Source organism: Cryptomeria japonica, chromosome 9 (assembly GCF_030272615.1).
Source record: "Cryptomeria japonica chromosome 9, Sugi_1.0, whole genome shotgun sequence".
Lineage (NCBI taxonomy): Eukaryota > Viridiplantae > Streptophyta > Pinopsida > Cupressales > Cupressaceae > Cryptomeria > Cryptomeria japonica.
Window position 1 is genome coordinate 673,019,781 of NC_081413.1, and position 17,674 is coordinate 673,037,454.

At 36.2% G+C, this 17,674-nt stretch overlaps 1 protein-coding gene across 9 annotated transcripts in view; it reads right to left on the bottom strand.

The window, feature by feature from the left end:
• LOC131054862 (tRNA (guanine(37)-N1)-methyltransferase 1) overlaps positions 1 to 17,674 on the bottom strand; it is a 116,118-nt gene that overhangs the window by 64,655 nt on the left and 33,789 nt on the right. For 8 of the 9 annotated variants that reach the window (XM_057989487.2, XM_057989488.2, XM_057989489.2 and 5 more), the window contains exon 4: positions 6,104 to 6,208. The exons of the other annotated variant lie outside the window; for it this stretch is intronic. In XM_057989487.2, coding sequence (XP_057845470.1) covers positions 6,104 to 6,208 — 105 coding nt within the window. The remainder of the gene's footprint in view (positions 1 to 6,103; positions 6,209 to 17,674) is intronic. 9 annotated transcript variants of the gene reach the window in all.

The following is a 17,674-nucleotide window of genomic DNA, read 5'->3' on the forward strand; positions in this document are numbered from 1 at the left end:
AATACATTATTTGCATCACTACTCTAATCTTCAGTCATTAAATATAGGGATTCTAATACACCATACGGTCCAAACCTTGGGAGGTGTATGAGTGTATTAAGAGTATGCTTAGCCAAATGAAGGTTGTTGTACAAGAGAAAGACCCAACAATGCAGTTCTAAAATAAACATATTCAGCCAATCATCCATCAAAGATGGATGATGTTCAACACTCCCTTGCACATAGTTGTCTATGTATTGAATCCAAAGTGGTACATGAAAAGCTAAGTTACTAGTTAAAGTATGGGTGCAAGTATAGGTGGGGGTATCAAATCCTAGTACTGCGGATAACAAAAAAAATTCTTTGGGCACAACAGGTATATAAATATACATATAGATAGATAGAAAGATAGATAGATACATGTACATATATGTACATATATGCATGTACGTATATGTATGTACATATATGCATGTATGTATATGTACATATATACATATATAAGAACAAGAATACAAATATATACATTTATATATGTACATGTATACATTTATATACATATATATATCTACACACACACACACACACACGTTCAAGAATTATAAATTATAAGAACAATGATACTCATAAGTGCCATTAAATAAAATACAACATAATTTTGATATGGTGACTTATAATAGATCAACTTAGGATCACTTCCCAAGTACAGTAATAGATTCTGGTTAAAAAATATAATAGAGAAATAAAAACTCAAAGAAGCCTACATACCTTACTTGTTTCTTGGTCAATATTGATCATGACTAAGTGAAAAGTAGAATATTGCACTCAATCCAGCATAATCAGCAATCAAAATAGTCAATGTAAGTGGTACAGAAGTTAATGCTATCTATGTAGCAGAGATTGTTGGCATTGTGTTGTCATTGATGTCAACCGGTATAGCATGACCGGTATGGGAGATTGAAGTGTATTGGTGACATTGATGTCAACTAGTATTGCAGGTCACCGATACACAAGTCAGTGTTGGCATGTGTTGAAGACATGCACTGGAGAGGTAAGTAATGTGTTGGCATTGAGTGGCTGCCAACTGGTAAGCATGAGCCCGGTAAGAGAGCAACATGTTGGGATGTTAATTGTGATGAAGAGGCAGAATGTTACAAGAATCACATCAACACCGGAGGTGAAGCATGTGCAGGCCACCGGTAAGAGTTGGATGTTATACAACAGGACTCCCACCGGATGAAGAGAAGATTGACAGAGAATGTGTTGCTTCGGTAAGCAAGGATGGCATATGGGAAAGCTACCAGGTCATATGTCAAGTTGAAGATGCATCTACTCCTCAGGGATGTCACATTAATACTAGCAGGTGACATAGATCCTTTCCCACCGGTAAGTGGTAATACCTTGCTTATCCCATAGTATACATGGCATACATCATGACTCCCCGGGATAAGACAGCCAGAGTAAGCCAAGGCAGGTGATTGGATGCATAGATCAGATGACCAAAGTGGAAGATGAGGAAGCCTCCAGAGTTTGAGATCAGAGATGAGCACTAGATCTGCAGAGAAGGCATGATATGCTACCGAAACAGAGAAGGAAGAGTTAAGATGATGAGTTTGCCACCTTGACAAACCGGTTGAGAGGAGAACCAATCAGATGAAGAAGGATGGAAGTGTATCTAAAGTTACAAACATGGAGTTACCGAGATGCAGATGGTGAGTGGTGTTGCCATAGGCGCATAACAGTTGGAGATTGATGGCATGGTGTCATCAAGGGTATCACCGGTGTGCAGGCAAGAGTGTTGTCCACCGGTAAACATATTTATCGGTACATTAGACAATCTACACTAGAGACATTTGATATGTTGGGTCAACCAGTGAGAGACCAAATAGACAAAGGTGAAAGGTTCTCATCTGATGAAGAGGAGTGCAGACATGGAGGTTAACCTGCAAGGTTAGTTACACCGACAAGATTAAAGAACCAGTAGGCAAGTTGGAACGGTAGTATGATGCATGCACCAATTGTGTGTTGTTGGTTGGTGACCTTGTCTGGACCGACACAGAGGTCTAAACTGAGATGGATACCGACAAAGCTGCCACGTGGAGTTGAAGTGGCAAACATGCACAGGTCGGTGAAGTGTGTCGGTGAGGTAGTTGGCGGTAGGTCGACATTAATGTCGACTACGTATTTCATGGATCAACTGCAAAGGTGTGCGGCTCTAGGCAAATCGAAGGACGCCCCTTGATGAACTGATCGATGTAGGAGATCTAATCAGTATGTCAACCTGGAGAAGATAACTGCGAGATCATTCAATGTGATTGACAGAAGAAGGTCGACAAACAGGGCCGTGGTTGCTAAAAATAGAAGGCGTGTACTGCAAGGCACGACAATGGCCGTGATATGTAGGTAACCATATCTGAGACATGTTCTGATAAGATTTGATTGGATCTGGTACGCCAAATTGGTCGGTGAGAAAACCCTAAGGCACCAAGTTCAAACTCAAGTTTTGGCGGGAAAGCTCTATTATAAATATGCACGTCGAAGGAAGAGATGGATGATGTTGGAGATAGAGAAGGAGGGCATGAGCATGTAGATCAGTCAGAGTAAAAAATAGTAGAAGACTATAGTGATTGTATGTAGGAGAGACACAACTGGCAACAGGGTTTAGCAAAGGCTTAACCGGTAAGGTTAAAGCAACCGGCAAGCAGCAAAAGAGGATAAGTGCAGAAGTGAATCGGTGGTGTTCAAACCAGCCAGAGGATAGCATAGAGTGAGGCGGTCATGAGTGTGTTGCAGAGAAGATCCTGCGAGCACATAACAGAGTAGGGTGGAACCAGTAAGCTGAGTAACCGGTAGTCAAGTGCAGAGTCTGTCAGATGAACAACCGGCAGAGCTTGAGTCAGCAAGTGAGCAGCAGCAGGAGAAGGTGAGCAGAGAGAGGAGGTGAGAAGAAGGAAGGAGAGGACAGAAAACCAGCAGAGAACAGAATAGAGACAAAGTGACAGAAGGAAGAGGAGTCAACCAGTAAGGCAGAGGAGAAGTGAATTCGGCAGGGTGAAGAGTATGCAGTGGTTACAAGACTCACTTGTAACCGGAATATTACTTTCGTATTTGATAATGTTCATTGTAGATCATTGAGTTGGTGCTCGGTGTTGGTGCTCGGTGCAGAGGTTGTAGCTCCTTTGGGTTGGTGCCCATAAACAGCAGGGGTTGTAGCTCCTTTAGGTTGGTACCCATAAACAGCAGGGGTTGGTGCTCCTTGGGTTGGTGCCCTAAAAGTTGTAATCATTGTTTTTATTGTGAGGTTGGATTGCAGCAGTAGACTCCAGCAGCATTTCTCACCGAGGTTTTTCCCATCTTGGATTTTCCTCGTATACCGGTGTTATGTGATGTGCCTTTGTGTGTGTTTTTATTTGATCACCTCCTTATCTTACCGATAGGTTTACTTGGTCTTCAGGTTGTTAACCAGTAATCACTCTTGGGACTAAAAGGGTTAAGAAATTGGAAACCACTGATTCACCCCCCCTCATCTTGTGTCCAACAAAGATCTTTGGTCAACACAATCAATATAGTAGTGCTCTTTTGTCAACATTGTCACATAACCACATTTAAGAAGACTAAATCAAACAAGGGTCAATGCAGGTGTAGAGGGTCAATGTTGAAAATCTGGTGTGCTGATTCACAAATGATGTCAGATTTCTTGTCTGGCCCAAACGTTGTTTCTTCCCCCTACCACGATAGTGCTAGTCAGATGAGAAAGTAAAAGATGGAATGATGTATTTGTGAGGATTAATTAATGCTATCTACGCATGTTCCATTGAAGACAATAGCCCTAAATTTTCTTAAACAGCAGTTACAAGTTCCCAATCTGCCAAGACAATATCAGTTTTATAATGGAATTCATTAGAAAAAAATATCATTTTAGTAATTGATGATGCCATACTCCTTTCATGGACCAATTTTGTAATTGTTGTTTTCTTCTTAGACTGCAGGGTTCCTATTGGGTACATCTCAGGTATGCCCAGGGTACTACCCAAGCGCCCAAGTAGTACCTTGGGCATACCTAGGGAAACCTGCATCATATCAAGACCAGTATCGAACCCACACACGTATTTGGGTCAAATGTGAAGGACCCCATAACACAGATGAAAAGGCCTAGCAAATTTACCCCTATACTTACCCCTATACAAGATGTCGAAGGGAAGGCTAGGTTCATGAAGATAACGTCATTCCAATTGAGTGGTCAAAATTTGCCACTCTTAGGGAATATGTAGAATAGGTCAAGCTAGATAGAGTGGCTATGACACAAGGGGGCCCAATTTTGTCATGGGCTATGTAAGGGCCTACTTCTTTGGCAATCACATTGGCCATTTGTCTACTATCTTAGGTTTCTAGTTCTTTTCTTGTTGAGAGGAACTAGTCAATTTATGGCTTCATCAACTCTACAAAGAGAAACATGCTTACCTCTGGAGGGCAGTGAAGCTTCTAGCTATCCATAGCACCTTGAGTCTCAATGACCTCAACATGCTTAGGACCACAAATCCCTAAGGTCTAATAATCTCCCAAGTGCAAGGTGTATCAAACATGAGAAGATTAGCACAAACCTATATTCAAGTTGGGCAACTTAGGACCAATTATTGAGGTGCATGAGACCTTCACTTCTAGTTGTGCAATGCCAAGAAGGGTTTCCCTCGAGTGTTGTATCACCATTTAAGCACAACACTTACCCTAATACAAAACATAACCACTGCATAGTACACCCCTATTTTGGCTATCACTTCTAAACTATCTATAGCACCTTGAGTTTCATTGACTGCAACACGCTTACATTTAAGTAGGGCCCAACAACCTTATGGAATGTAAAGCCAAAGGAGCCAACACAAGTTGATAATGACATCACACAAACAAGGTTAGTTGGTATTATTTTGGAGGAGCTTGGCCTCAAGAAGTCCAATAGTTCAATGATGACGAGTTTAGCATAAACTTTGGGGATTATTAGAAGCATTGAGCCACTAGCCAGTTGTATTTGTATTGTAAAAGTAATCATGATTTTGAATATAATATAGATATATTGACATTTGGAATTTTCATTGTTCAATGCAATTTGTTCAATATTTCAACGTTTCATTTGTTATTCCTTGTACTTTTTTGCATTGTCATCCCCCCACCATCCCCAAATCTAGGCCCTTGGTTCCCCTATCCCCTTGTATTATAACTCCATCGAACTATGCTAACAACCGAATTCAAAAGGGGCCATCAATGATGTGCTGAGAAAACCAGAAATAAAAACAAAAGCCAGCGTGAAAATAACAAAGGAATGCAATATGACCCTAGTGAACAACCAATCAACCAATAGTGGGCTCACTTTCCTTCTGACTAATTGACAAGTTAGGAAAATGCATAACTTCTATGTCAATAGTGTGGACCAAGAAACCGTGGTAAAAAGAATTTCCTAAAGCAAGCGTTCATGTCAACAAAATTTAAGCCAAGGATACTATGGCATAGATAGTTCACAAACAAAGAAGACTCAATATATCAAACATTAAAGCATGATCAAGGCTAGAGTAAATGAAAAAAAAAGCAATAAAAAGGGAGGAGGAATCAATTAAGCCTCAAGAGATACCAAAATATCACCTCATACAAACTTCATAAAATCGTTACTTACAATATGAACTTGCAAAATTTGCAAACATTAATTGAATTGAAGTTAAATAATCTTTTCAAAAACACTCTTGAAATGAAGGAGGTTATTAGCACCATGACTACATCTACAGAACCAACACTACAAATGGGTAGACCAAGTGATCAATCCCATGGAGCTCATGCAAAGAAAGACTGACAAACCAGCCCTCATTCAAATGTGCATTGTGAGGAAGACACTGACATAAGTGATTATCTGACATTTTTAAAACAATATCAATTCGAAGGCTCATCCTATGTCTTCAATTTTCATAAAAGTGTAAAGTGTTCTGCTTGCTTTAGCAATATTGGCAAAGCCAAATCTCAAGGGAAATACTGAGCCTATAGGTCATGTTACTGTTTGTACAGAAATCTTAATGATGGTATCTGCAACCAAAAAGGTTTAAACATACATCAAAACATCACAACTAACTGCTAATCAAATTACCAGCTGTCCAGTATGTGTATCCAAGTACTAGTGAATATGGAACCACTCTAATATCACACACTTTCTTCAAAGATTCAAGTTTATCAGCTGCCACTTCAGATAACCCTGTTTCATAAACATAAAAAATATTAGCAGTACTAACAGTAATCTACTAACATTGTGCATTAGAAATAGCACAGTTAGTTTACAAGACAACAACTATTAAACCTTGGCATTCCAAACAAATGCCACACTAACCCCATATGTAATTAGTATATTCTAGCCTGGTAAACTCTATTGAAACTGGTAGTACAATGGAAAGATTACTTTTCCAAACACTGCAAATTCAGAACCACTTACAGCAGAGGATAGGGGTACCAAATAAATCTTGAAAATGAGAAATGTCATCTGAATGAACAATCCCAAGAAACAAGAGACAATAAATGTAACTGGGACAGTAAATAAAATTGTTAAATTTTGACATCCATTTAGGTCCAAAGTGCATACTTATATAAAAAGGGTCACATCATGATCTGAATTAAGCTGGTAATTCAAGGAACAATATACTGGTTGAGGAAACTTAATGTATTATAGGCAGCAATTGAACAAAATTCAAACAAAACAAGATTGACAGTTAATGAATAGCTGTACAAAATTAATCTTTATTTCAACTGAGAGCTTATACAAAATGGGCAAACTCTATAAAAGCGATATGTGCCTTCTACCCTAGCTGAATGCTTTGATTCAGCTATTATGTAGCTTTATAAAACAAGAAATACAAAACTTACTATATATAGTTGTAGATGCAAAATCGAATACGAGATCTTATGGTACAAGATCCAGATGATTCAACATCTTATCAATGGAATACCTGCAATAAACACACATGCATGCAACAGAAATTCACTCCATTGTTCTCCTACCAATCAAGATCTTGTGTTTGAAATATAGGTGCTCTCAAAAGCACATGCACAAGAAGCTATGATGGACGGATATGAAGATTATCAAATACAACAAAATGAAATAGATATGAGAAACCAATAAGATGACGAACACAATAAGCAAAATATGAAAACTTGAATGCAAGAGCGAACTTCAAGTATGCAAATGATAGAGAGATTTGTCAGATTGCTAGATAGCCTCAAATGAGAGAGGGGGCTGGGTTTTTATAGTTGTCCTCAAGGGTGAATCCAATATAAGGATGAATGTGGGATAAAGGGTTGATGTAGAAATGAAGGGTGTTTTATCCCTAATGCATAAGATAAGTGAAATGTATAGAATGAGATAGGATAAATAGGGGATGCATTTGATATATTAAAAGGATTTAGGAATTTGTGAGTTTAATGAATAAGACTAATGGAAAATGAATATATTATGGATGAATATAATAATATGGAGAAATATAATAATTTGGATCCACTTAATGATTGGAAAAAACTGAAGTTAATCGAAGAGGATAATATTAATGGAAATTTTTATGCGTCTACAATAGTAAATTGGGGCTCTTGGTGAGAAGTAAGGAACCAAAGAATTGCCACATTTGGTAGTGATCCATGTCCTTGAAAGTTGAAATGAACCATCAGATAAGGACACACTAATGAAAAAAATAAAAATGTTTGTTATTAAACTTTAATATGCCTACTTGTTGGGATCATCACTCATAGCGGGCCTGAAATTCAAAGTTTGCATATGCATTTGAAAACTTATAACTAATTAATCTCAGTTGGACTGTAACATAAGCATGGCTCAACTGATGCATCACCCAATTCCACTTCAAAAGACCTCCAAAAATGAGAAATAAAAAAAAAAAGGGGTAGAAAATACCGAAAAATGAATTGTTGTGATTTTTTTCAGTTATGTCCAAAACTGCCATTTAGATGACTTCAAATAATCTCTAGATCACATCAGTAAATTCATCATATTATTGATAATGTTACTACATTGTGCTACAAGTTTCAACTACATTTTAAGTGAATTCGATTTAATATCTACAAAGCTCTAAAATTTATGGTTCACGAGGCACAACCCTTGCTGAAGGTTTTACAAATGAGGAAAGAAGCTCAGTAGGCTTGAAACTTAGGGCAAAACTTCATGGTTAAGCTTGCTTGAGTCAGAGTAGTACTTGGATAAGTGACCTCCGAAGAAGTCCCGATACCTCACCCTTGGGAGTATCACCTAGACACAAATCATGTTAATTGGACCGTTCGTGCTCATGGGAGATGAGTTCTTGTGAACCACCCATGAAATATGGGTTTATGAAGATTGACTCAAATGCTATGCAGTTGAATCCTAATAAACATCACTTAAATTCAATGTCTTTCATGTTATTTGTATCCATTTTTTCTTTAATATATTAAACATGGTGAATCTTTAGGGTTAAAGGTGGCTATGGACCAAGTAGGCTATATGAGGGAACAAGCAATTTGACATAGAATGTCAGCAAGGGAAATTGTGTAGAAGAGAGTATGTGTTGGGAATCAAAGTCAAAATACATAGGCCTAAACAAAGATGTATACTTTTCCTATACATTGAAAACTCAATAGTGAAATTTTTTAATTTCAAAACTTTTTTCGCAAAGGCATCTAACTGATATCTTAATAGCATTATCGAAATTGGAGAATAACAATATGAAAAAGTCATGCATACACTGGGACGTATCCCCCAGGGTTTTTCCGCCTTTCCTGTACCCATCACATTTTGGGGACACAACAAAAATGGTTCCAGACTGTCCATGATATCCCTTTTATGTCTAGACACAGCACTCAATCATCCAGAGATCTCCAGGGACAGTTAGCGATACCAATGACCTCCCTCACTCATCCTGGAGATGGCTAGCCGTCTTTGGATGGTTTCATAGTTTCTTTTTTTAAACAAAAAAATTATTATACATTTCATTTTCATGATTGTAATGTGCATACACCTGTTAATAACTATATTTCATGACTATAGCCTGCACCTCGTGATTCAATCTGCTACAAGAAAAAGTATTGCTACAATCATGGAATAAATTTTGTGATACATTAAAAAGGGTGTGGCTAGATACAGGTAAACCACAATACTCTTTTTCACAACTAGATGACACAACTCTATATCTAATCTGCTCACAACATTTAAATGGAAATTAATATGGAATCTCTTGCATACGAAGCTGTGACATTTTTTTATGTCAAATATTCTAAAATGGATTTGTGATCAATTTAGAGATGCTATACAGTGTACCGTAGTTCGGCCACTTTATTAAAGAATAGAACAATGAAATGTTCAATGCCTATGGTAAAGCTATGTTTGTACACCACCAACTGGCTTAAACTGTTATTCCTGCCATTGGAATAACACTACTAATAATGGCTGTGAATATGATGTCATCCTGGCTGAAAGTTGAAACCGAAAAAATTCTTGAGTATGGCAGACAAAGGTCCTTAGATCTTGTTATAATGTTTCCCTCTGTAATGTACCAGATTTTTTAGTTCATTCTTATACAGCTGCAATGTATGTGCAGTTCAACCGGAAAGGACCCCTAATATGCACTTCAAAGAATAATAAACATAGACACATAATTAACTTTCACATTTAAATGTAAATTAAAAAAACAAATAAAACAAAATAAATATATGAATTTTAAGTATTGCTATTAGCAATTTAATAAAATATTTAATTATAAAAAAACATATTAATGATAATAAACTTGAAAAATAATAAATTGTAAATTAATAAAAACAAATCCCTCCTATCATTGAAAGATATACAGCATAAATTATCAACAAGAAAAACACTCACATATAAAAGTGCCTTTATATCATAGTTACACGTGCCTAATTTTCACGGCATTTAGGCTTCAAATATATACAAAATATCAAATTAGATTTATGGGGGTTTTGTGTTTTAGCATACATGATTCCTTCACATGGTGATCTGGAAAAAACAAAAACTTCGTAGAAAAATAAAAAGGTCTCAAGGTCAAAATCATGGGCAAAGTTGGGCACAGTAGAAAAACAAAATAAAGTTCAAAATCGCAGGCAGAGAAGAGCATGACTAACAAAATTAAGTTCCAAAAATCTACAAAAATGTCACGAACAAGAAGCACAAAAAACCTAAAATTAAAAAAACCCGCAAAAGTGCTATGAATAGGTGTAGGAAAAACACAAACTACGAAAAAACAACGAAAACAAATAGCTTTGGTTGCACTTCTACTCATGCTACAACTATTCACTTCACATTCGTTTCGCATGGCAAGGGCTTTTTTAATGTTTTAGGGTTTCTTTCCTAGATTTTTTCTAAATATATCACATTTTTTTAAGATGCCAAATCTAAGTGCATCCAATGCAAGTCTACTCTTGCCCTAACCTTAGGTACAAACAGGTATGATATCCAAGTTGTATCCATGGCATGCCATACCCAAATTCATACCAAGTACATTGATACACATATAAAGGAAGGGGCTAGCGTATCTTGCAACTTCGATTAAAAACCTTTCAAACGAAATGTAAAAGTGATTCAAAGAGAGAAAGGAATGGTTACCAACTTAATAAAATGTCAAAACAAGAAATGTGGCGTAAATTGTGGAATATATTGCTTTCCAAATTTTCTGCATTTTGTCATTTTGTAGTATATGCACTTTTGGCCTTTTGTTGTATATGAACATTGATTATAAAAACAAAGAAAAAAATTAACTTGTATGTCAACTAATGAATTCTCAAATTAGCTCTAGTGTTACGTAATATGGTTAAGGAATGAATATGGTGAATGACTTATAATATGAATAATTGAAATTTACTATATTTTACAAAAAATGTTATCCCACCAAAAAAGGCCTCCCATCTCTTCTCATTCATGAAACATGTTTTCCAAGTAATTGAATAACAATTATGTTTTTGTTTTGTTGGGTCAATCCCAATCTTGACCAATGCAACTATGCTTCCAGTAGCATTGAGGACCTATCTAAGATATAAGCACACAAGAGCCCCATTGAGCTTCGACTAATGATGTTGGATTAATTGAACCAATATTCTTCCTACTATAGTCCATGGCTCCATCTTATGCTTTTTGTTTTTGATAGCATGGCTATTGTAACCCATGAGTTCTATATGCTATAACACTTGTGAATAGCTATATACTTAAAACTCTTGTTTCCTTTAGCCATAATACACTTTTTGTACTAAATTGTTCAATGTATACTTGTGTATATGATCAAAGGAACTTGTATTTGATTTGATTTTTATTTTTAAAGTTGATTTAGACAAGCCTGTTGGGTATGGCTGCTAAGTTCAAGCCCAAGTCCAAAATCAGCCTGCTTAATCTGAGTCTAGTAACTATGGTTGAGAACACCTCTAAATAAGGTGCTTCTCTTTCAAACATCATCAATAATTAATTCTTTTTTTTAGTCATCAATGGAAAATTAATTGAATGGGTGAAAGTTGAAGTGGACCAATCTGCGATCCTTTCATAGTGATTTCCCTTTAAAGACTTCGCATTAAACAACAAATATAAATAACCCAAGAAATTTACAGTTCATGAGAAAACTAAAACAATCAGCTAGTTTAGGTTTTTGCCACTCAGCATTCACAGTTCATGAGAAAACTAAAACAATCAACTAGATTAGGTTTTTGCCACTCGGTGATGAATGTACATTGTAAACCCTGAAAATATGACCTAAACGCAACACATGGTGCCAAGACATCTACAATTTCCTTCCCATTATCTTGTTGGTATATTGTTTTTATCATTTTGTCGGGTTATTATGTATTTTCCGACACCTAGGTTTAACTTGCTTAGGCTTGTCTTGGAACGCATCATGGGGCTTAATTTGTCAACATATTCAATAGGAGGTTCTCTTTCATCTTTTGGAGATTCTAGACCTATTGGATGTATTTGCCACCTCCTACTCCTCACATTTCCTTTAAAAGTACTACATCACTTGCATTTGTTGCATAGTGGGAAGTGTAAGTATTCCATGAGTTTATACATCTTGTGTTACATTTATTACTTGCATAAAGTTTGTTTCTTGAATTAATGGAAATAGCTATATTCTCCTATTTTCGTTTTGAATCATTGGATAGAATAGTTGTTTTGTGACTAAAGCTAGTAGCCTAGTACATTAGTCTTGGTTTATTTGTTTTTCCACAAATCTAACATTTCTACCTCATCCAGTGTATTCATAAAATCCTTTCAGTATTTTGATATAAGAAAATAACCTTTACATCATGTGGATCAATTAGATAAATAGAATGCTAGAGAAGGATGGTCAACACGATGAAACTAAGACATTGTAATAACCACGCTAATTTTATTAAAAAAATTAATTGAAATAAATTGCAATGCAAGTTCGTTATCACTTTTTGATCACCCAATTCCCCAGATGGGTAAGGTGAGAGCATATGGTGCATAGGACCACAACATCTATCTACAATGCAGCAACTTGAAAGAAACACACTAGACGGCAATGTCAGCCAAAACTTCACTTCTTTAGTGGAGTGTGCTATGCAAGAAATAATAGTACAACACTTCTACACTTATCTTAGGGGAAAAAAACTTACAGGCTGAAGAGGGTTTCACAAGGAAAATAGCCTAAAATCCAAAAAAACAATTGTTCACAAGTGAAATGTTTGGGGCCCCAGTATGGGATCTATTGACTAGGATCAATTAAAAGGATAAACATTATCAAGCTTCAACATATGCTCCATCAAAAATAGATTGTTTCTCAATAAGTTGTCTAGATTCAATTAGTTGCCTGCCTTTTCACCTAGACACTAAGTTGTTGGGTTCTTCACTAGGACCCCAATTCTTCACAAGTGAAATGTTTGGGGCCCCAGTATGGGATCTATTGACTAGGATCAATTAAAAGGATAAACATTATCAAGCTTCAACATATGCTCCATAAAAAATAGATTGTTTCTCAATAAGTTGTCCAGATTCAATTAGTTGCCTGCCTTTTCACCTAGATACTAAGTTGTTGGGTTCTTCACTAGGACCCCAATTCTTCACAAGTGAAATGTTTGGGGCCCCAGTATGGGATCTATTGGCTAGGATCAATTAAAAGGATAAACATTATCAAGCTTCAACATATGCTCCATAAAAAATAGATTGTTTCTCAATAAGTTGTCCAGATTCAATTAGTTGCCTGCCTTTTCACCTAGATACTAAGTTGTTGGGTTCTTCACTAGGACCCCCCTGTAATGTCCCCAGTTTGAAATAGAATTTAATAATAAATAATAATAATAAAATTAAAATATAATATAAAGAATATAATTAAATATAATTCATTAAAATTTAATTAAGTTAATGAATGGTTAAAAGACATGGAAGGAAAAGTTTCGACTCCCTCAACAATAAGATATAAAAGGGAGAAGAGAACCTCATTTGGGAGGGGGATAACTTGGAAATCAGAAGTGCAGATCTGATTTAAATAAGAAGTGCAGGTCTGATTGTGAAAGGTTGTGTCCCTTTCAAAGGGCAGAAATAATGAAGAGTTGCACACTTTCAAAGGGTGTTAATGGTGAAAGGGTGTGTCTCTTGCCAAAGGGCATACATGATGAAGAGGTATGACCTCTCCCTCACATTGAGAGATATAAAGAAAAAGGAATCAAAGCATCCAGTAACATCACCATGGATCAGATCAGATCAGAACTGTTATTAAGTTACAGGCAGTAACATCCTTGTTCTTGGTGGTATGCATGGGATGTGTTTAATAAGTATGCTTGATATATGAAGCCCAATAATGTTCTTATGCGGAATTGATAGTAATATTAATATGGAGTGCAATATGTATGACAGTCATACGTAATTTCACATATATATTCATAATACATAAGAAATATTTATACTTATAGTCTAAATCATGTTATTACTGTCCGTATTTAAAAAGATGGGAATGAGATGTTCCAAAGAGGGGCAGTCCAAATCCAAGCAATAGGTTAAGTCCCAAGATAGGGTGGGGATCAGCGACCCATATGCCTTGAGGGTATAGACCCAAGATAGGTAAGGGTTTGGATCTGTAAACTTTGAGGGAACCTATGTAGTTGGTCTCTAAGCGCTTTGGTAACATACGTAAACCCTTCTCCATTAAAACTGAAGTAGTAGCAAGGTCTGATATCTATATTAAGAACTATGAATAATGAAATTAATCATCTAATGAGGAAAATAGATAAGCACTTGATAATAACTAATTGAAGAATATCAATCAATTATAATATATTGAAATAGATCAGGTAGGGGACATTACACCCCCGGGTCCCGGTCTAATTCCCCTCGGGTCCGGGTCCATTTCTCCCTCGGTCCGGACGGGGTCCAACACAAACCTTGTAGGTTCGTCCTTGCCAAACCCAAAAGAACTTGGGAGGAATTTCAACAAATTTTGCAAAACCCATCAGGAATTTGGTGGAAAAGACATTTTTGTTGACTTTTTTTTATTGTTTTTTAATGCCAAAATGGCAAATTTGACCCCCAAACCCTAATTTGATGTCTTAAAAACACTAAAAAAGGTAAAGCCTACTTCATTTTTGCACAATAGAATGAAAAACATAACTTCTTTTCTCCATTGCTAAACTTCATTTTTTCCTTGCCATTGCTCAAGGAGAGTTGAAGATTGATTGTTGCTTGTTCCTAGCTAGTTCTTGTGCTACTCCTATGTGGTTGCAAGTGTAGATTTGTTCTCGAAGACATTGAAGAGGAAGATTTCAACAAAAGAGGTAGGTTTTGTTGTTCTTTTAAAAAAAAAATCCTTGCATTTTTTTTACAAATTGAAATGAGCTCTCTAGTTTTGTTTTGTTTTTTCATTTTGGTTTGTAGAATGGCAAGTGCTTCTAGTGCTAGGAATGAACCCTGTTTTAAAATGGACCCAAACTCTCCCCTTTGGAAATATGTGGAAATGGTAGAACCACTTCCAAGTGGAGTTTTTCTTTGGATTTGTTCTCATTGCAAAGAACTATACAAGAGCTCATACAGTCAAGTAAGAGCACATTTGTGCTTTACTCTCAAAAGGCATCAAATTTTGTGCAAGAAAGCCAAAAGGTAAAGGGCTTCTTGCATAGGCACAAGTATTGGCATACAAAGAAGAGCAAAGAAAAGCAGACGAAGAAATTGGGAAAGAACATTCTCATCCTCTGGTAAATAGTAAGAGTAAGAGTAAGAGTAAGAAAGGATCAATGGCCTCTCCATCACATCTCCATCTTGACAATACAAAAGGCCATCCATTCTTGTCTATAACTCAACAACAACCTATTATGTCGAAGTACCACCAACTATGAGCAGGAACCTTATTTTTGTCCTAAGGTTCCTGCTCATAGTTGGTGGTACTTCCATGGAGAAGCATACAAGCACCTACAACCTCTTGCCATCAAAGTTTTATAGCAAGTTCTTAGTTATTAAAAAAAATCTTCTATCTTGCATATATTTTAAATTTTAATTTATAACTCTTAACTCTCTAATTTCAAAATCTTGATAGGTTGCTAGTTCATCTTCATCCGAGAGGAATTGGAGCAAATACTCCTTCATCCACTCAATAAAGGGCAATAGACTACACTTCAAAAAGGCAAAGTACTTGGTCTTTGTACATTCAAACTTGCGGCTCATTACACACAAAGAAAATGCGTACAAAAAAGGGGAGACAAAGCAGTGGGATATTGATCCAGAGAATGCTGAATTAGACGATTCAATTGCCCACCTTGATGCACTTGCAATTGATGACATTGATGACCATGAGCTACCTAGTGATCATGAGATTGACTATGCTAGTACCGTTGTCAACGCTAGTGCTAGTGCCAATGTTGGTGCCACTCCCAATGGCACTGTTTGTCGTTCTTCTTGTTGAAATTATAGCTAGCTTGGATTATGTTTCAAATTTAAATGTTGCATAAATGCAATTCAAATTTGGTGTATAACTTGTGCAATTAAATTACTATTGGGCTAGGCCCAAAATCACACCATGTAACTTGTAATTTAGTTAAATGTAAGGGAGACTCATAATGTAACTTGTAATTAAGTCCAGCCCCAAATGAAACGTGTGATATGCAATTATTTATATAACTTGTAATAAAATTATTGGGTTGGGCCCAATTGGAAAATGTAACTTGATTTGGGCGCCAAACTTGTCAAAAGGAAAATAATATGAAGAAGTCGGCCTAATGAGGCTAGGCCGACCTATGTAAGAGGATTGAGTCTTGTGAATATCAAGACTCAATCATGGCAATCAGATATACACATTCAATCAATCATTCCTAGCAATCAAAAATTCTGCCCTAGCGAATATCCTCTCTGCTCTTCTTCAGCAAATTGGTCTTCACAAAATCAACGAATTGCTTCATAACAGCTGAGCGAATTTGTATGCCAGACCAAGCTGTAGATCTCCTTCACATATGTGCTAAATATTGTACATGTCAAGCTCCATTCCAATTCGGATCTATGCATATTCAAGTAGCAGACTTATTGGCAGATTTGTTGTGGGTGATATCAAGTTGTGACAATCATCTACCTTACAGCCGAAACCATGCCTGTGCATCTTCAGATTAGGGTCTGCACATAAAGGAATTCATATTGACAAAGCACTGCCCTAGATTGGGAGTCTTATCAGATAAGTGATCTGATCCTTATTGTAATTGTAATTTGCTCATACTAAAGGGCTTTGATCTGGATCTTTGATGCTGGGTTTTTCCTCCAAGAGGGAGGTTTTCCCAAGGTATAATGTGTTTTGTGTCTCTTGTGTGCTTACATTTAAGTTAATTTCTGAGTTTACTTAAATCTGATCACTAAAACTAACACTTCTAATCTACCATGGCATATGGAGGATGATGATATTTTTAATGATCCATATGATATTTGATCAGTGATGGCTGATTGTTGTAGCTTAACATTATTATTTTTGAGCTAAAACATTAATATGGTGGTGTATTTACTGTTTTGCTATGTTATTTGAGCTAAAGCTTTAATCTGTGATGGTGTATTTTGCTATTTTATTTTATTTGATTATTAGCTGTAATGTCCCCACCTTGAGCTTACCTGGGTTTGGCCTCAAATTAGTAATTCTACAATATAGTTTATCATTTTTTTTCTAATTATGAGAGTGACTTAATCTAGTCATTAAATAAACCTACAAATTCACAAATAAATACATGGATTAATAGCACATATATTACAAAGAATGATAAACATGTATTTCTACCTGTAACCAATCATAGTTTAGTTTGGTAGGAAAGCCTCGAGAGGGCCCCGTAAACTGCTCAACCCAATTAAGCTCAAGACCACGCAGCATCCCACTATGACAACTCACCTCTTGGCCCGCAAGAGGCAAGAAAGTCCCACTATGACAATTCCATCCCTTGGGGTGGCCTACTTAGCTTGGGAGAACCGGTAAACTGCAATTCCCTAACGTACTTCCTCCATTCATTCCTTTGATTGATTACAAGATAAGATATACATACATATATAAATAATCTAAAAAAATATAATCAAGTAACTTATTCATTATATCCATAATAATATATATTTATGATTTGTCTTTTTATATATAAATATATTCTTATTGATATCATTTCAAATATATATGTATGTATATCTTGCTAACATCATTATTATATATAAATCTATTACTTTTATTCTGAT